Source organism: Saccostrea cucullata, unplaced genomic scaffold, assembly GCF_032062105.1.
Source record: "Saccostrea cucullata isolate Sc308-1 unplaced genomic scaffold, CSIRO_AGI_Scuc_v1 ctg16224, whole genome shotgun sequence".
Lineage (NCBI taxonomy): Eukaryota > Metazoa > Mollusca > Bivalvia > Ostreida > Ostreidae > Saccostrea > Saccostrea cuccullata.
In genome coordinates, this window is record NW_026922700.1 from 1 (window position 1) to 20,100 (window position 20,100).

Here is a 20,100-nt window from a genome sequence, read left to right on the forward strand (position 1 = left end):
TTCAAGTAGAATTAAGCTAGGGAATATATTTTGAGGCGAAAAGTTTTTTAGACGAAAATGATCAGTTTTTTCCATGTGAACTATAACAGTACTGTTAATTTTGGATGCCTATTTTCCATGCTGGTTGCACACAATGCTGTTTTTTGCAGTGAAATATGCTATGCTGGTTCTGAAATATATATTAAATTATTTCTTATGAATTCTATCAACAAAGTGTTACAAATATAGTAAATATATTCTGAAAATCCGGGAAAAAATTGAGCCAACTTTAACGTAAAATTCACACTTTTTTTAAGTAATATCTGAAAATGTACATCATATACCCCCACTTTTAATGTTCTTTTCTAAATATTCAAGATAACTTTGACCTATTTGCTTAAAATCAGAAAAAGTTTAAGACTTTAAAATAATTTTCTTGCTTATTATATTTCCAATGTCGGAAAAATAACATTTTATTAGTGCAGAAAGGTCAAATAATTGATTATGTGAAGCAATTTGAAACTTTTTCTTTTTTACATTTTTTAAGTGTCTTTTTTTAAACAGACTTAGAGTTCATTTTGTTTTTAATGCTTTAATTGGATAAAAATATTGAAGGGAAAACGTCGAAGATGTAATTTTTAATTAAGACACAAATTTCAGTGCAGAAAGGTCATATTAAATGTACTGTATCTCTAAAAGAAGCATATTAATCCCCATTTTTTGATTTGAATTTCAATTAAGATATGTATGTAGAAACTAAAAGTATACTTGGCAGAAAAAGTTTAAGACTTTAAATATCAGGATCGAACGTCGTTAAAGGATTATATGTAATTTATTTCCTTTTTTCAATTACTTGTTTATTTAATTGCATTGGAATGGTGCAACCCCCTCCCAATACATCTTTTGGTCATGTCAGCATTCTATAATTAATTCGTATATGTGATGAATTAATGTTTTCTACACCTGGCAATGGAATAGAATAGAATACAATGGAAGGGAGAGACATTCCAAATAAATCATTCATCTTGCATTCACCGTTGGTTTTCTCTTCAATTTTAAGATCAATGGGGGGGGGGGGTAAAAATATATCTGTGTCAACTTGTTGGATAATGCGATTATCAAATCACAAAATATAGATACATGAATCTTCTAATAATATGTAAATAAACTAGTAGTTAAAATTCATCATAAAGCTAAACTTTCGAACTGATGTCTGTTTTAATTTTTCAAATACTTTTTTTCTATTTTTTGCTTTAGTGGTTGGTGATTACAGCCGTTGGAAGACAAGTCTGTCCGGTAGGTAAATGTAATACTCAAAAATCAATAACTGACGATATTGAAGTTTTACATGCTTTTTATCTCACTTGAACTGAAAGCTAAAGTGATCTTTTCTGATCACATTTTGTCTGTAGCCAACCTGTCCGTCTTTCTGTTCGTTTGTATTTTTCTTTGCATTTTCAACTTCTCCAGAAAATGAAAAAAAAAATCTTCCCAAGAAGGTCGCTCGCGTGGCGCAGTGGTGGAGTCAATCCTTACGTCGCAGGTTCGAGTCCCCCTGTTGGAGGTGGAGAACGGTCCTTCGGATTAGACCGTATAAATCGAGGTCCCGTGTCGCAGTAGGTGCTGGCACGAAAAAGATGCCTCCCTGCTAAGTGGCCCTCTTAACCGGCAAATGGTGGCGTCTCCATATGAGTGAAGAATTCTCGAGAGGGACGTTAACAATATACATGTACAATCAATCAATCAATCAATTAATCAATCTTCTCCAGAACCACTCAGGTAATTTTAATCAAACTTGCCACAAAGCATCCTTGGGTAAAGGGGATTCAAGTTTTTTTTTTTTTTTTTTATTAAAGGGCCACGCCCAATTCAAGTGGTGATAATTAATAGACAGTGAACATTTGGAGGTATATTTTAAAAGTCTGCTTCTCAAGAATCACTGAGCAAGGAAAGAAGAAACTTAAGCAGGGGAATAACACTTAAGTAGTGTACATTCAAGCTAGTGCAAATTATTGACCCCAAGGGTTAAGGCGGGGCCACAAGGGTTCATCAAAGTTTTACACAGAAATACATAGAACAGGCCTAGTATTCCGACGGTCCAATAGTACGACAACCCAGTAGTCTGATAGTCCGACAGCCTTGTAGTCCAACTGTTTGATAGTCTGACAGCCCAGTAGTTCGACAGTCCGATTGTCCGACAGCCCAGTAGTCCGATGGCCCGATAGTCCGACAGCCCAGTAGTTCGACGGTCCGATTGTCCAACGGTCCAGTAGTCAGACATTTTGACCATCACCAATATTTTTAATACATTTAAAATTATTCCTGTCAGAAAATATTTCAAGGAAATTACGAAAAAAGGCCAAAATCGACCAAAGTAAAAGTTTAACACTTAATGTAAGGGTTAAAACAAAAATTCACTTTTCATATCTCCGGGTCGATAGATTGAGCCCAAAAGGGTGCGTGTGTGTGTGTTGTCTGTTTTCCATGTATTTGTAAAATATAACCTGTCAAAAAATAGCGTTTTGAACATTACTGTCTCCGGGGAGGTGGGGTGTATCAACAGAAAACTGTAAGAATTATGCAATGGAAGGAAACGAATGCTTCAATTTGCTTTCTAAGAGCAATATTTGGTAAGTGTCTCAATAGGCCCCTTCAAATGGATATCTTAATTTTACTTTATATATAGCTTTAATTTGTACAGCTATATATGCGACCTTCATTGGTCATTTTCATTTTGATCAAAATGCCATTATTTTAGAAATATGACATCATAAAAATCACGTTTTTTCCGCCATTTTAGCATATTTTGTATAAAACTGCTTATTTTCAAGCAGTTTTTTTTTCAGGAAATATAAAGCGCAGCCTAGAACACGATTTATATTTTTACCAAAGATGTATCTATTCAATACTAATATGTGACAGAAAAATTATGTATGTTCTACACTGCGCTCTATGATTCCCATTAGAAAAAACATCAAGAAAAAGGCATATTTTTAGCTTTTTTGTTAGAAAGCAAAAATAACATTATTTCTCATGTCATTTACAGTTAGTGAGTGCATAAAAATGTGAAAAATATATTGGAAATATTTCTAATATAATCTCCTCTACAAAATGAAAGAAAATAAAACATATCTGAATGTCATTCTAAAATGTTGATTTTTAGGGGGCCAAAATTGGTTCTTATCATATATATTCCTTTCCATAATAATTATAATTGAATGTTTTATATATAAATGTTATCAAATTAAAAATATTTTTCTACTTTTTCAAAACAACTTAGGTAGGACTTTTCTGTAATCAAACAATTAAAATCAATTCAAAGGTATAAAAGAGGCAATTTGTCTGTAGAAATATTTTCTGCCATACAACCAGGGACGTACGTACCATTATTTTTTAAAAACTTGAAAAGGACAAAAAAAAACAATCAAATTATCTGAGGAATAATATATACTCTTCAAAAAAAAAAAAAAAAACGCATAGTAGGAACAATGCCCTGAGAAAAGTATAATAATTTTGTCATACCTTTTATTTTTGTATGGATACGATGTATTCTAGTAAAATGCATGATTTTTTAATGCAATTGTTAACTTTACAGCTTTTCTACAAGTCTCACAGACAAGAAGACCTGATTTTGCAAAATTTCCCCCAAAATTTTGATCTCAATTTTCATTTGTTGAATCCCAATGCAATTCCTTCAGGTACAAAGGGGCTATCAAAAGCGGGGGTTCTCGATATTTTGAATCTGGTTTTATCTGAAAAATGACGCTTCCTAAAAATGCTGCATCTGAATGTTGCGTAGCACAATAAGGAAAATGGGCGATTGGAAGCAGGGGTACCGCAATCTACAATTGCAAAAGGTTTTAATGTTACACACAGACCATATCTAACCTATAAAACATAAACCACCAACATCGAACACCCAATGTTCGCAATAAATATGGTAGACTACGTGTGTCATCAGCAGCACAGCATCACTTCCGAGGATTACGTAATTTGCATGAATGTAATGCAAGGACGTCATTTAAAGACGCACAACACACTGGGGGAAATAACTGTTGCCATTTCAATGAACGTTTGACGTGACGTCAAATTTAACTTCAAATATAAAGCGTCAAAATGACGAGTAAAACGATCCCGATGTATATCAATCTTAAAAGAAAAATGGGATATGCAGCTTGGCTGTGATTATGCGTACTGTACCATACTCAATCAATAAGTATTTTTTTATGAACCCGATTAAACTCCGTAAAAAGCGAGACATAAAATACTATCCCTTAATGTTAATTTCATTTCATTTCATTTATTCATCAATAAATTGTATAAATTCTTGATCAAAGCACAGCATTTTTTTTATTTTGAAAATTTATTATTTAAATTAAAAAAAAAAATAAAAAATTATGTACAATATTGGCTATATAACATTCCGATAAATGGTCTTCATTACAATTTGTGCATTTAAGATACCGTATAAGTAGAATTTTAGGCGAGGATTTAATTTTTGCATTATTAGCGAGGGTGCTGAGATCGCTAAAATTTCATATCGCTAAAAATTATTCGCGTTTTATTTGTAATAGCTTATTTAATGTGCATTTTAAAATCGCTAAAATAACATCTCGCTAAAGATAAATTACCAGATTTAAGGGACAAATCGCTAAATTTGCGTCTCACTAAAATTTCCACTTATACGGTATAAATATTGTTTTTTTCTTCAGGGGCCTAATTAAATAAAACAACAATAAACAAACAAAAAACTTTTTACAATGTAAAATCGGTGTTGTCCTCAGATCCTTACTGATCAAAGAGGAACAACTCTGAAAATATAGGAGATGTTTATTTTCCTCCCTTTATTCACGGTTTTCCATACAGATACATTTACAGCAACACCTGATAAATCCGAGAATTGAATATATAGACCTCATATACACAATGTAAGTATAGAATTGAAAAGAATTGTTCAATAGTACTGAAATTATTTGCATTTATGAATATCCTATTGCAGCAAATAGTTTGACTTTCTGTCACTATCAACAATGTCGGTTCGCATTTCCTCGAATCAAAACAAAACGTAGCCTATAACATGTATAAGATTTTTTTAAAAAAATATCATTTTGCGATTTGATATCAATTGAATTAGATGAAGAGTTCAATGTTTGATATTTTGAAGTTAATGTGGAGGAATACGGAATTTTCATTTTAACTTTAGAAGCAACGGCATTATTCAAAAGAATGCCTACAATATCATGAGGGGTGTACATCTATGCAAATGTCGATGTATCCCCATGGCCACATACTGTCTCGTTTGAAATAATGACATGAAAGAAACTACAATTATTCCATTTATATCACAGGAGAGTTGAACATACGCCATTATTTTAGTTAAAAAATGAAAGAAATAAAATTAAAAATCAACAAAGTCAAGTTCAACATAACTTGAATTAATTCGTATCCAGGTTTCATGTGATCTATAAGGAAGCTTAACGCATCCATATATGGAATAAACACTAAAATCCTTCAGCAATTTTTTCCTGATACATATAAAAACAGTAGTCAATATTTATTCTGCATTCATGAATTTAAAAACTAATGTTTACCTCCGGGATTCAAATGATGAAATACTAGTATATTTGCACTGTAAATGACGTTTCGTCAAACGCTAATGGTCTGCGACGCAAAAAAAGAAGGGTTGGGGGTGGTAGGGGTATTCAAAAATTGCCTAAAAATCTACATGTAATACGCTTTACATGTGAAAACTTTTAAATTTGTAAGTTAATATATTTTTTAAAACAAAAGCAATATTCCAATTTGATTTTTTAAAAATGTATATTTGTAGATTCATAGCAAAAGTGATCGACCCCCGTCTAAAAGACGCGCGGGAAAGTGATTTATTGAGAAAGGGGGAGGAGGTAATTTTTCGATATTAAATCAAAACTGGTCCTACAAAAATTATAAAAAAAATTATGAAGATTATTTTTACTACCAGCTACCTAAAGAAAGTTTTTTACCAAAATTAATCGACAGGTTTTTTCACAAAAAAGATTTTGAATTTGAAAAATACACAATTTTCAAGGCTTAGATTATTCATAGTTTTCCAGTTTAAGGTCTTTAAAAATTCTTTTGATGATATTTATATCAAAAAGATGACTGTGTTTTTGTGTTAAATGGTTTAAGGAATAAGTCAATGAAATTTCACATTTATACAATTGTATCTAACCTGGCTTTTTTAAAATCAAGGTTGTAGTAGTTCATAGATTAACAATTTTCTCTCCTTGTAAATAACTAAAGGGGGGTAACTTTTAGAATTTCCTGTCCAAAAACCACTCGAACGATTTTGTCCAAAATGTGCATACATGCAGTAGATATAGTCATGTACTAAATATACAAAAAAAAAAACGAAAATTAAACGACAGGATTTTTTGGAGGTGGGTGTGTTGTACATCCTTAAAGCATTAGCTATCCCTGAACTGCACAGATCATCTAACATGAAAGTTTTCAGTTGACTACGAATTATTGCAAGATGATTATTTATGCCATTGTTCCGACCCCACAACACCCCAAATATCGACTTCAAAGATCTCAGATCAATAGAGTATGACCACAGCATCACTGTTGAACATTTTGGTTAACCTACCAGTCCAGAATGTTTATCTGAAAGCCTCTTATAATTTTAAGACTGCTAATGCTTTGTAATAAATGTTAGACAGATAATTGCCTCCAGGACGTTAAAAAAGTTGGTGATGGTACAATGTAGTGTAATGATATGGAAAACGGTATTATAAGAAAGTAAGATTAATCTGGTTCGAATTCAATGGTCTTTGATGGAGAAGGGTACTCTAACCATGTTCTACCTACACATACCCATTTAATTTTGCAGCATCATAGAGCCATATTGCAATCTCACAATACACAGCTACATATGGCTCGTTTGAAACACCTATTCTTGCAAATAAATAACAACCTGTTTCAGTCAGAGTCATCTAAAAAGCTAGATTTAATTCAAATCATGCAGCGTTGGACAAAATGGATTGACATGATTTGCCAAAGACAATCGCATCCCCAGACTCTGCAACAGCTGACTAAAGTTCTACATTTGGAGTTGGAAAGTATTCCTATACAGTTTTTATTACACACATTGCTTCCAGTAGATGCCGTTTGTGGCTATCATTTGTGTCTGCGGGGGGCATACCAGATATTAATCTTTAATGGTCTTAAATTGACTATAATTTTAATATCGTTGAGTAATTATGACATTTAGATAGTATTCCTGTTGCTTACCACATATTTCTGTTTTATCAATGAATCAATTTAATAAATAATCTTTATGTTCCATGTGTCACTAAAATACTATTATGCGTTTTTTTTTTTTTTTTTTTTTGGTAGAGTATACATTTATTGAGTTCGAAGGCAGCATTTTGTCGGACCAAAGAACCAAACTGTCTGCTTAAGGTCGTCAGGCCGAAGGTAGACGGTTTGGTTCGAGGGTCGACAAAACGCGTTTTGCCCGAGAATTCAGTCAATAAATGTTTTGTTGTACCTTTTATTTAATTTTCTTTTTAACATACATGTATTTTGTAAGCTGTCTTCCGTGCACGTTGTGTAAAATCAGGTTTGTCACTTTTGAACACCAACGAATGAAAATGAGATTAACCTCCGCCCATTCTTTGACGTAAGCGGTCCAACATCTCATCGATCGGTCCAACATTTCATTCAGCGTCATTCATTCAACATCGATTTTTTTATGCCTGCTCAGCAAAACATTAGAAATGTAAGACTTTTTTCCGTAAAGATTTGCATAGGAACAACTTTCTTAAGGTATAACAATTACTTTATATGAAAAATTATGGCTTGATCAGTAGATATGAAACAATAGCTGAGAAAGAACAAATTTAATATTTTTATTATATAACAAAAATTATTTATCACAACACACACTCTTCCCTTCTTCCTTACCCTGATGGTCGCAACAACTTTTGCAGCTATTAACTTCCGCTATTTCCGTATAAACGATGATTAATTACTTGTGACGTAGCAGTGACGTTGCGGTCTAACAATTCCTTTGTTGGACCGGCAGGCCAGTCAACAGTGAAATTGAAATAAACATTTCTTTTGTTGGACTTTTTATTAGTGATGAATATAATTATATAGAAAGCCATTTATATGGGTATAGCAAAAATATTAAAAAGCTACATATCCCCGATACTTTGATTATTGGGGCATACACTGTAGAAACCCAAAGAAAAACCTAATCCATGGGGGTGATAATGCTTAATACTTAACTTTCTATACTAACCATGCACAGACAAGGGGTACATGTAATTCTTCCCGTTTTCTGCTGTAGGAATTAGTTGTATGTGACTACAGACTATAGGGCTGTTGGAATACTGTGCAGTCATCGTATTAGATGTACAGTGTCTACAGGAAAAATCTTTGAAAATCTTCTTCTCAAGAACAGCAAAGCCACAGTTGGTTATATTTATATGAGAGTATCCCCCTCCCCAGGCCTGGCAGTGTAGATTCAAGTTTATTCAAAACATGCACCCGGGTAGGGCGGGGCCAGAATGGACGATCAAAGTTTAACATAGAAATATAAATGAAACATCTTTGAAAAATATCTTCAAGAACATAAAAGCCATGATTTATCATATTTATTTTGAATCATCCTCGGGTAGTGTAGATTCAATTTTGTTCAAATCATGATCTCCGGGGGTAGGGTGCGGCCACAATGGTTTATCAAAGATTTACACTGCACGAAAAGTCACCTTTTATAATATTTAATAGTTTCCAAAATGTTTACAAAAGATGAACCTTAATCTTTCATCACCTTTTTCACATCAAAAGGTTGACTTTCACCTTTAAATTTTGGTAAGGTGAACAAAATTTCATCTTTTTTCATCTTCTGTAATATTAAAAGTTGAACATTCACCTTTTTCTCTTAAAAGTTGATTATATATCATCTTTCCATCTTTTACAATTGTTTAAGTTCATCTTTTTTAATCTTTTGAAATAATGAAAGTTCACCATTCACCTTCTTTCACTGAAAAGTTAAATATACATCTTTTGTCTTTTAAAATTTATTTACTTTCCATATCAAAGTATCATAAATAAACTTTTTTTAATTGAATAAAAAAAAAGATTTCTTGTTACTTTTTTGTCAAATGACAAATTTATTGATAAAATCAAGGTATACTGCAAGATATTTACATCATATAATCATTAAAACATAGTAGGCTTAATGGACACAAAAGCACGTTAAACTCTACAACTCTATTCTCCATAAGACAAAACATTGTGAGAAATAAATATGCATCTGCAGTAAAAAAAAAAAAAAAAAAGAATTCTACTTTTACAATTTTCTACACCATGTATCTTTCTCTTGGACAAACAATTATGACATCTTTCCCCCTGATGCTATCTGTAGCATATACAAATTTACTTTTTATTCTTTGCACAGGTATAAACATTGATGAAAACTCCTGCTCATATTGTGATTTATACCAGACTTCATCTGGTTTACCATACAAATACCGTATTGAATCCTCAAGACGCTTGATCAAGTAACTTGAGCTAAAAAATGACTTTTTACATTGCCATCCATAATGATGGAATGCTCTAAGAACTTGATAATCTGTCCTGGGTGAGGAGTAAGGTTTTCGTATGTATGTACAAGTTCACCTTCATCTCCACACCACAAAGCTAAAACATATGAGGATCGAACACTTCGACTATGCTTTGAACCTAAAACTGATCCATTTAAATACACTTCATTTCCTAGGTACACATTTTAAAATGATTACAACCATACAAAAATGAATACATATTTTGGAGTCTATCCACCTCGATTTCAGTCAATGTTACACATCTGAATTTTTTTACAAAAATACCTTCATTGTCACTCCAGTCAACTGAAAAAACAGATGTTTGAATTGATGCTTTTTCTATAACACCAATATTTCCAAATGACTTTGATTGCTGGTATAGTGTTCCACGGATATTCTCGGTTTGAAAATTGGACAATTCATTGTAAAATAAAGACAAATTTTGGTCAAAAAACATATCTGTTTGTTTTTCTCTAGCCCAACTTTCTTTCAAATATTTCCGCATAATTTGAGCTTCAATTTGCTTCCTGTTTGTTGGATAAGATCCTAAAATGCCATTCTCTCTTTCAAAATTGAACAACCAAAATGAATAAATTGGGCCAAAGTCAAACAAACAGTCCAATAAATGGCCATGCAAATGCATGTTTGGTGTAACAAACTCTTCACCATAAAGCTGCTCGAACTTTTTACAAAAATCAACTAATAAAAAATCAGCTACTTTAACATTGCCTAAAGAAATATTTCTGGAGCACAATCTTCTGCAAGCCAATACAAATTTCCTCCAACATTCTAAATGACTGTTTGGTATAACATCTTTCAAAGCATATATTGAAAACAATAATGTCCAGTTCTTCCATTGGTCAGCATTAAACGATCCATATGAGGATGAAAATTTCTGTGGTAACTTCCCCACATCAGAGGGACAAGTAAAATTTTCAATCTTTTGCTGAATTTCTAAAAAATCATTTTCACTCAAAACCATTTTTGTTTTCCAAACATTCAGCATATGTTTTGCTGTACCTAAAAATAAATTGTGCATAGGATCAATTATTGTCATTCTTATTGGATCAAAATAATCTAAATCTAAAAGGCATGAAATTCTGACTCCATGTTTTTTTTCCAATGACTCTCTTTCACCCTTTGAAGAACATTTTGAAATTTTTCCACATATTTTCCTATGACAATCATTAGTTCTAGGAGGCCATAAGCTTCTTTCAAATCCTCCAAACTTTTTTTCTCCTAACACACCTGGGAATTGCTTTTCACATTTGTTACAACCTAAATTTGCCATATGACCATAGAATCCACATAATTTCCTGCTTGCAGGAACATCACAGCCTACACACAGGAGAGCTAATCGAAATTTCTTTAACTGATTTTTCGATTTTCTGGATTTTAGAAAAAAGCCATTATGCCAAGCCTCGTTCAGTTCATCAATTAATGGTTGAAGAAATGTATTTGTAGGTGGTTCTTTCTTCATGTCAGGAATAATGCCTATTAAGATTATGTTTTCTCTTTTAAACCTGTCTTCTCTCGGTAAATTCAAAATCGAAATATAAATAGCCCCAACAGAGTAATTTGTATGTTTAAATGGTTGGAACCAGTCAACATTTAACATCAGACCATAATTACCCTCCTCTGTGAAAAAATCAAATTTTGAACCATTAAACTCTTTCCATATATTTCCATCATATATATCATACATCATGCTATTTTCAGTATGTCTAGCTCTCCACATTTCACACTTATCCTCAAAATCCTCACGCATCACAAACACTTGTAAGGAGGACTTAATCGTTTTGTAACAGTACTTTTTAAATGGTACAAAATTTGGAGAACCAGTTTCTCCAATATCTCTAAGCAATGGTTCTCTACATGGTCTACGCATATGTGCAAGTTTGTGATTAGGGAAGCTGATATGGTTACATAGTTTTGATTGCTTTTTACCCTCAATAATGGAAAAACAATTTTCATAATCATACAAAGTAAAACATTTCCGACACACAACATATTGTAAAAATTTGGACCTTTTGTCATCTAAAATCTTTGTCATCCTGTACATGTTTTGTGGAAAAACACTTGCTAATGTTCGAAGTGCAGAGGAATATCTACTTAAAAATTGAAAAATAATTGACAACAGTTTTAACAATGTTTCAACAGCTGAATCTGATATGTAATATATTGATTGCCAAAGCATCAAAATAGTACAAATAAACCGTGTCAATAAATCCATGGATTTTTCATCAGAGAGATGTATCCCTGTGTCTTTCTCCTCATCTGACTGCATAGAATAGTCAGACAGATCTGAATCATAGTCACTGCTTTCTGAAGAATCATCAACCATAAAAAGGTCAGCATCAAAAAATGTTTCAACATCCTCCTCACTAATATTTGGAAAAGTTTTTCCAGGTCTATATTTTTGTTTTGAAATATATTTTTCATAATTTATGGCCTCATCTTCACTAGAAAAGAGCAAATTTTCATTGTTTTCTTGACTATTGTTGTCGTGAATTTCTTCCTGTGCAGAATAAGAGACACTGGTGCACTGTGAAACATGTCGCCGAAAATGCCTGTCTGAAAGTTCCAAATTACACTCTTTGCAGACCTTACGAGGACGCTTTGCTGCAGAAGCCATAATCAATTATCTGAATTAATTAATTAGTAAAATATACACTTCAAATACTTTCAACAATTGTTTCTTTAAAAATAAAATACACTAGTAATGTCATTTGAAAGTGACATACTTTCAATATATAATTTTAAGAAAAAAATATACAAAGGCTAAAAAAAATAAAGCAGTGTCACTTTTGCTTAAAGTAGAGTTAAATACATTTAACACATATTTCTCTTTTAGACATAATGAATCTTAACATTAAAAAATGCAAACAAGACAAAAATTTCTGCTGGTATAATTTTGAAAGATTGTCACGGCAAAAGCTCTTCATCTGCATTCCAAGGTGTTATACCATCTTCTGTAAGACAAAATTGAAATAAGAATTTAATTACTCATGCCTTGAAACAAAATATTCTTAACCATGACAAATTAAGAATATTTCAGTCAACATATTTTAGTACTGAGTTAGGATTCTACTTCAAGTTCATAAATGGATATGATATAATAAAGGTAAATTAAAGAAACTCTGACAGCATGTTTAGTTAAATACTGTTATTCACCTCTTTAAAACTGCTTAGCTAGAGGATTATTTCAACTGAAAACACCTCTTCACAGCAAACTGGCAAGAGGATGTCGATTTACAAAGTAGTTATTAATGAGTTTTCACAAATATAAAAAGTAATTTTTTAACAAATAATTTTTTTTATTGGTCACCTCTCCATATCTGCCTGGCAAGAGGATCATTTCAACTGAAAACACCTCTCCATGGCAAACTGGCACGAGGATTCCATCACTGCATGTAAATCCCTATATCTAAGACATTTTTATTTATATATCATTTATACTTAAAGTAGTTTAACGAAAAAAAATTCTGTGTCTTGGTCACCTCTCCATATCTGCCCGGCAAGAGGATCATTTCAATTGAAAACACCTCTCCATGGCAAACTGGCACGAGGATTCCATCACTGCATGTAAATCCCTATATCTAGGACATTTTTATTTATAAATCGTAGATACTTTGAGTAGTTTAACGAAAAAATACTGTGTCTTGGTCACCTCTCCATATCTGCCCGGCAAGAGGATCATTTCAATTGAAAACACCTCTCCATGGCAAACTGGCACGAGGATTCCATCACTGCATGTAAATCCCTATATCTAGGACATTTTTGTAATACATCATAGATAAGTCTTTTTAATTTAAAAATATATATTTAGATATATATATATATATATATACCATTCATGACTTTCATTTTTCTCTATGGCTGCTACTCTTTTTTTAGCATGGTGTATTCCTTGAAGCGGACATAGAGAGGATCGGATTTGAATGTTATTAAGTTTTTGTTTTTTGAAATACTTCTTGCAGTAGATGTTGTTTCTGATGGTGTTGGTGATCGTGGTTCAGTTGATGAAGAATATAATGTAGTGTTGTCAGGACATGATGATGCAGTGCAAAGACATATGTGATTTTTTTTACTTGCTTTTCTCAACTGTTTTCTTTTCTCTCTGTTTTCATCACATTTCCTATGGCGGTATTTCTTCCTCGCTTCAATTCCGTGTTTGCCCATATTACCCTATGAAAATAAATTTTTATATGTTTATGTGCTTCACAAAAATAAAAACTTATGTCGATATAATATAATCTCTTCTAAAACCCTGTAATACTTTCTTCAATTGCAATGTACACATGTATGTGTACAGCTGAAATTAACAAAGTCTATGACTCACTTCTATCATCGAATACATTTTTTAAAGCATTTATTATAGGTGTAGAAGGAAAACATATATAATTTACAATTGGATCATCAATTTAGACCCCTGTATAACTTGTCAAATGCTCCAATTACTGAGCAAGCCTACCCAGACCTACAGCCAGTCCTGATATTCCAACAAATAGACAACAATAACAGAAATATTCATTGACCCTATAATAAATCATATACATCTTTTTGTTATTGCCTTGCTAAAGGACTATTTTTGGCTTTTCTGCTGCCTTGAAGCTTCAAAATGGATGCATGCATACATGCATGTACAAAGGCGATACAAAATCAAACAGATTATTTATATTTTGATCCAGGTTAAAATTGTTTTAGATTTTAAATTTAAGTCTAGAAAAATAACTTTTTTTTTAAATTACAATAAGCTTTCATGCTTAATCAAAATCTTAGATTACCTTTGTTCCCTGACCAAAATTTTCCACTTGCAAAGCACATGGAATGGGTGATGTCATACCCTGGGATGGGGTTTCAGGAGTTCCTGCAAGATGCATAGATGCCTAATTAAATTTCCGGTTTATTTTGCCGCGCGGGATTTCCAATCGTTTCAATTTTTTGTCATCAACAAGATAAAAATCAACATCAGTATGAGTCAATGTTTCGATTCCGATAGCATTGAATTTAGTGATGATGGATCTAAAAGTGAAAACGAACATTCTGAAAAACCCTCTACCTCAAAACAGGGACAGGAGTACGTCTCCAAACCAAAAAGGCGCCGGTTTACATGTCCGCCACCCATCTTTGAATCTTCGGATGAGGAAAATGGTGCACGAGAGTGTCAGGTAATTTGGACTGTTGAACGTCTTCACATTATAAATGTTTTTTTTTCTAAAATATACAGCTGTATATCATTTACTTCGCCCACACATATATGATTCACTGGGCCTAGAAACTTCTGTATTTTGTGTTTACGATGAACCATGGCGCAGATGATGATGCTCCTCTACATCAAAGACTGTTTTGTAGACAGCTGATAGAGGATTCTCGAGTTGAATGTTAGCTGAATAGTTTCGAAATCGTATATGTTCAAAACAAATGATCAGAGGGAATCATCTTTAACTTATTAGCTAATAATTAAAATGGTCTTCGAACTGTTTCACCTTTTTCAAACATAACTTCACCTTTTGTTTTCCAAAATGCGAAAACAACGCGCAATGCAGACTTTCGGAACATGCAGTGCGATGGGTTCCGAGTATTTCTGATTTAATCTACTTTCGTTTTTAGGACGCTGTAGCTACGGTAACACCAAGTGCATCAACGCCAGGTTCTTCAACGCCAGTAGGAGAAAAAGGAAACACAGTCAACACTGAAAAAACCGACACACCTGTGCGTGGAGAGAGTAAATGCAAGTAGATCAATGTGATCCGACATTCCTTTAACCCCCACTCATTTATAATATTTATAACGTATAGAGTGCGCACATATGTTAATTACAATCATTCAAGGGGCAGAAAAAAATTGCATTATCAGAAATTTTCAGAAGATATAGAGAATTTATTCAAGATTTATGTCAAAAGCTATTTAATCTGATGTTTCTATATTTTTATGTCACTTTGATTAATAGGAATTCATATGCACATGTAACTGTATTCATTAATTAAAAACAGGTAATACTTCCAGAAAAAATAAATAAATATTGGTTTTATCTAGCAATATATATTTATATAGTCAATACAAATGAAAAGGTAAACTTTTACTTATATTTTAATATTGTATCCAAATAAATAGACACAGGCGCCTAGCTAAATGTTACTTATTTTTCTTACATAAAAAAAAAATCAACACCAGACCTATGTATATATGGGGTTATATTTTTTTCATGGGAAAAATAAGTAATGTCAGGGACTGTGTAAATAGTTGATATTTTTTATCACTATAAAGTACTGACATAAGGTTTTTTGACATTTTTTCACAATATATCACAGTACTTTTAAGTTAAATTAAGATTTAATTAATACTTAGTGTTAAAAGTGTAATATGTCATCATCCAACATTTGTTGATAAAATGTTTTGAATTATTAATTTTAGCATTAAGAAGTGTTCTTGACACACTTCTCAGACAACAAAATGAAATCCTTGAGAGGATAAAAGTCCTGGAGAATAAAGAGCAGGAAAAAGAGGCTTCCAGGGAGGAAAAAATTCATGTTCCCCCAAGTGTACGGGTAAATGATTTAATTAAATACATGCATAGCCATACGTGCCTCAATATATAAGACAATATTATTTTTATTTAAAAAGTCCTCATGTTTTTTATAAAATGTGTACTATCTAGCTATCACAAGTATAATTTTCTGCTATCTTTTTCTTTCCCTAAAACTGTACTGGCAGAATGCTGTTAGAGATGGATACAGCGATGGGTTAAAGAGAGGTTTCATCTGGAATTTTGAGAAGAAAAGGTTTGTTTCTCAAGTCTGTTACTTGCTCTAATTAAAGTTGCAATAAAATAAATAATTTTCATATATGTCAGAGAAAAGACATAAGCAGCCCAAAATAATTTTATGTTACTTATTTTTATGATTTTAATTATTAAAATCTTCATTAATGTACTTTATGTGTAACTGTTATTTATGAATGGTATTAGGTTATTGAGCATTTAGGAAAGAAAAGTCATGAGTTAAATGAGTGACTTTTTTCATACTAATTGTTAGTCCATTTATACACTGAATGATGACAGATTTTCCTGTTATTTCCCGATCATGACAAGGAGCACACAGCGGATGTGACCGGTTGGCAGGGGATGCTCACTCCTCCATTGCACCTGATCCCAACTCTAATGTTTTTGAGGCCATGTTTGCTCTGCTCCTATTTTGAATTGTTTGTTATCTCCATATCTTTCATAATCTGCATTTATGATAAAAACTATTTATGAAATGACACATTTATACAAAATAGACCACAAGATGATGAAAACCAGGAGATGTCCTCACACATATCCACTTTTGTCAAAGGATGGAATACCACAGTAGAAGAGAGGATAATTCAATGTAAGTTTAAATGAAAGAACAATTTACACATGTGTTTTGCTAACATATATGTATCTGTGTTTTTATTTCCATGATTTGATTTTTTTTCTACATGTAATAAGTAATAATTATTTTCTATTATCAAGGTGGTCTGCGAAGATATTTCCTGTCCAAAAAACAGGAAGATGTTTTATCTAAGAAGAACAAGCTGCAAGATCAGAAGCAGAAGAGAGTCCTGTATGAGAGGAAGAAGGAGGTAATAATACCATTTAAACATGATTATTAAAAAAAAAATAATGATTTGATCAGCACATATTCTTTTTCTTTTTTTTTTAAATTGACAATAATCATTCAAAATTACTTCTAACTGCAGATAAGTATATTGTGTATACATATGTATTGTCTCTGAATTAGTACTGCATATGTATAACATAATTTAATTCATATATACATGGCCTTTAATAGTGCTTTATTAAGTGAAATTTCAGTGATGCATCATTATGATTAGGTACTCAAGATTGCTGTTCTCTTGATGTCCTAGCTTTTACATCATATTTATCTTTCTCAGAAAGCAAAGCGCAGGACTCGGGCCCTAGAACATCTGAAAAACAAGGGTTGGCAAACTGAGCAGAGGAGGGCCCAAATAATGAAAATATTGAAGGTGGAATACACCTCCAGTGATGAGGAGTGTGAGGAGGGGTTTGTTACTCATCCCCCATCTTGGCAGAGTGACACCTTTGCCAAGGTCAAGAGTACCTTGGACAAGGTATATCTTGAGACCTGCTCTGTGAAGAGCAAACGCTTACTTCAAAAGAGACGTATTGGAGGTAGTCACGTTAAGGAGCCCCCTACTATTCCAGAGGAGTGTTTGTGGATGCTAAAAAAAGATTAAAGAAGAAAATTAGAAAATAAGAAAAGCATATCATTCTGTTTATTTCTTTTGGCATTTTTGAATGAAAAATCCATCCTAATACATGACTACCTCCACTACTCTTTTACATTATTCTGCGGTTAAAGAAACCTTACATGTATGTATACACATCATTTATTTACTCAATGTACATTTTTAAACTGAATATTTACTACATGTATAATGTAAAAGAATTTTTCCTACTTTTTTTATTTTTTAACCATTTAAATAATTTTTCACAAAATCTTCGTCCTTTTGTTAATTTGGTTTAATTAACAAGATCTTTATTTATTACAGATGATTATGTAAATAATTATAGTAAAACTTGGTTATAACAAGGTCAATGGGTCACAGTAGCTGTAAAATTAAACATCAAAATTTACGAAGTCAATTGCTACAATTGAATGAATATAATATAGGGCGAAATCAACTTTTTATACATACAGTCTGGATTATTGAAATTTGCTTGATTTTTTAGGCAGTAAATGTAACTCAATATTAAATATGCCTTGTATAGCAGCATCATTAATTTAGAGATCTGATTAGGACAAAGGCATCAACATATATACTTAATGTATATATGTATTAGTTTTAGTTACGGTATTCCTTCAAAGTCCCACACTTGATAGTTCAATGCTGTATTTTATTTTTTTTTTTATTATTATTATTTTGTTTCTCTGTTTTATTTGTTTATTTGTATAAAAATTTAAAATGAGATTGTTATTTGATACTTAACTTTATATGTATCCTTAATCAAGCTGATGGATCACAGTACTTTTATTATACCATTAAACTGATAAAAAATGTGGCCAAATGTTTTTATTTTATGTTTTTACATGGGAAAGGATATTTAAGAGCATTGATCCCTTGCTTTTGAATGCCATGTTAAAGTGGAGATTTAGGGGTTAAAAAAGTTTTGTTGACATAAAAAAGCTGCATAAAAGTTGAAATTTTGTTAAATCAAAAGATCTGCAAAAGTTGCAAAAGATGACCTTTTAGTTTGAAAAGGTTTATAAAAGTAGATCTATCAAAATCTGAAAGGTATAAAAAAGTAGATATTTTTAATAAAAAAAGTTACAGAAAAGATCAAGTTTTGTAAAATGAAAAGGTTAAAAAAGACAGTATTTTTCTCCAAAAGATGGATAAGATATAGTATTTTGATGCAAAAAAGGTGTATAAAAGTGGGCCATTTGGATATCTTTTTTGGATACAAAAGCTGATCAAAATTTGATCTTTTGTACCTTTCATAGAAAAATTAAAGGCGCATGAAAGGTGTCAAAAGGTGAATGAAATGTGGCCTTTTGTTTACCTTTTGGATATACAAAAGGTGGTTTTTCGTGCAGTGTTACATAGAGATGCATGTATATAGGAAAACTTTATCTTCGTCTAAAGAACAGCAAAGTCATGATTGATCATATTTTTATGAGAGCACCCTCAGGTAGTGTAGATTGAAGTTTGTTCAAATCATGACCCCCGGGGGTAGCATGGGACCACGAGGACCATTAAAGTTTTACCTAAAAATATAAAGGAAAATCTTTTAAAAAAAATTCTTCTCAAGAACAGCAAAGCCATGATTGGTCATACTTTTATGAAATCATCCTCAGGAAGTGTAGATTCAAGTTTGTTCAAATTGTAACTCTGGGCTAGGGCTGACCACGAGGGACATTACATTTTAATATTCAAGAAAAAAACTCTTGAAAAAAATCACGGACACATGTACAGCAAAGCCATGATTAATCATTTTTACCTTGAAGCATCCTCAGGTAATTTAGATTTCATCTTCTTCCCATCATAACGGTCGGGGAATGGGGTCACCGATTTAAAGGGTAAAAAGCCATAGTTAGTCAAAGAAATATGCAGATATCTTTGTTATTGTAGATTCAAGTATTCAAGTTTCTTCAATTCATAGTCAGGTGAGCGATGTGGCCCATGAGCCTCTTATTTATTTAATGTTCTTCGGAAAAGCTATAATTTATCATCGATAAAATGTATTTAAGTTTTTTTTGGTTTATGAAAATCTAACCGCTTTCATTTAAAAAAAAAATTAATTTAAAGCACTCCGAGAGTATGAACTAGTGCCCTACTGAAAGGTTTATTCGAGTTCCCATTAAAAAAAAAATGAAACTAGATACGATCTCGTTGCGAGCAACGAGTGGGTCTTCCGTCCAATTCTTGATGAGATGAGATAAGATTTTGATTGCGATTTTTATTCTACAATAATGGTTTACCACAATCTGTAAAAAGACATTGAACATTAAAGACTTAA

General features: G+C 32.2%; 2 protein-coding genes across 3 annotated transcripts; one reads left to right on the top strand and one right to left on the bottom strand.

Moving 5' to 3' along the window:
• Positions 1-9,117: 9,117 nt before the first annotated feature.
• On the bottom strand, positions 9,118-14,691 carry LOC134262249 (uncharacterized). Of its 2 annotated transcripts, XM_062744622.1 has the most exons (4): positions 14,635-14,691; positions 14,360-14,442; positions 13,424-13,760; positions 9,118-12,544 (listed from the first exon to the last, which is right to left on the bottom strand). In XM_062744622.1, the coding sequence occupies exon 4, from the start codon at positions 12,205-12,207 to the stop codon at positions 9,745-9,747; it is 2,463 nt and encodes an 820-aa protein (XP_062600606.1). In that variant the 5' UTR covers positions 12,208-12,544; positions 13,424-13,760; positions 14,360-14,442; positions 14,635-14,691; the 3' UTR covers positions 9,118-9,744. The 2 variants fall into 2 exon arrangements, with proteins under 2 accessions (XP_062600606.1, XP_062600607.1); XM_062744623.1 differs by lacking the exons at positions 13,424-13,760; positions 14,360-14,442; positions 14,635-14,691 and adding an exon at positions 12,901-13,375.
• On the top strand, positions 14,438-19,174 carry LOC134262250 (uncharacterized). Its single transcript, XM_062744624.1, has 7 exons — positions 14,438-14,743; positions 15,186-15,306; positions 15,990-16,123; positions 16,290-16,357; positions 16,854-16,945; positions 17,071-17,180; positions 17,493-19,174. Exons 1-7 carry the CDS (start codon positions 14,450-14,452, stop codon positions 17,814-17,816), a joined length of 1,143 nt encoding a protein of 380 aa, XP_062600608.1. The 5' UTR covers positions 14,438-14,449; the 3' UTR covers positions 17,817-19,174.
• The last annotated feature ends 926 nt before the right edge of the window (positions 19,175-20,100 follow it).

What these genes read in the sequence shown, in the direction of transcription:
- LOC134262250 (XM_062744624.1), top strand. Translation starts at nt 14,450, where the DNA reads ATGCATAGATGCCTAATTAAATTTCCGGTTTATTTTGCCGCGCGGGAT. An exon ending in TGGAATTTTGAGAAGAAAAG is followed by an intron (nt 16,358 to 16,853) that starts GTTTGTTTCTCA and finishes TATACAAAATAG; the next exon opens with ACCACAAGATGATGAAAACC. An exon ending in TGTATGAGAGGAAGAAGGAG is followed by an intron (nt 17,181 to 17,492) that starts GTAATAATACCA and finishes TATCTTTCTCAG; the next exon opens with AAAGCAAAGCGCAGGACTCG.
- LOC134262249 (XM_062744622.1), bottom strand. Translation starts at nt 12,207, where the DNA reads ATGGCTTCTGCAGCAAAGCGTCCTCGTAAGGTCTGCAAAGAGTGTAAT.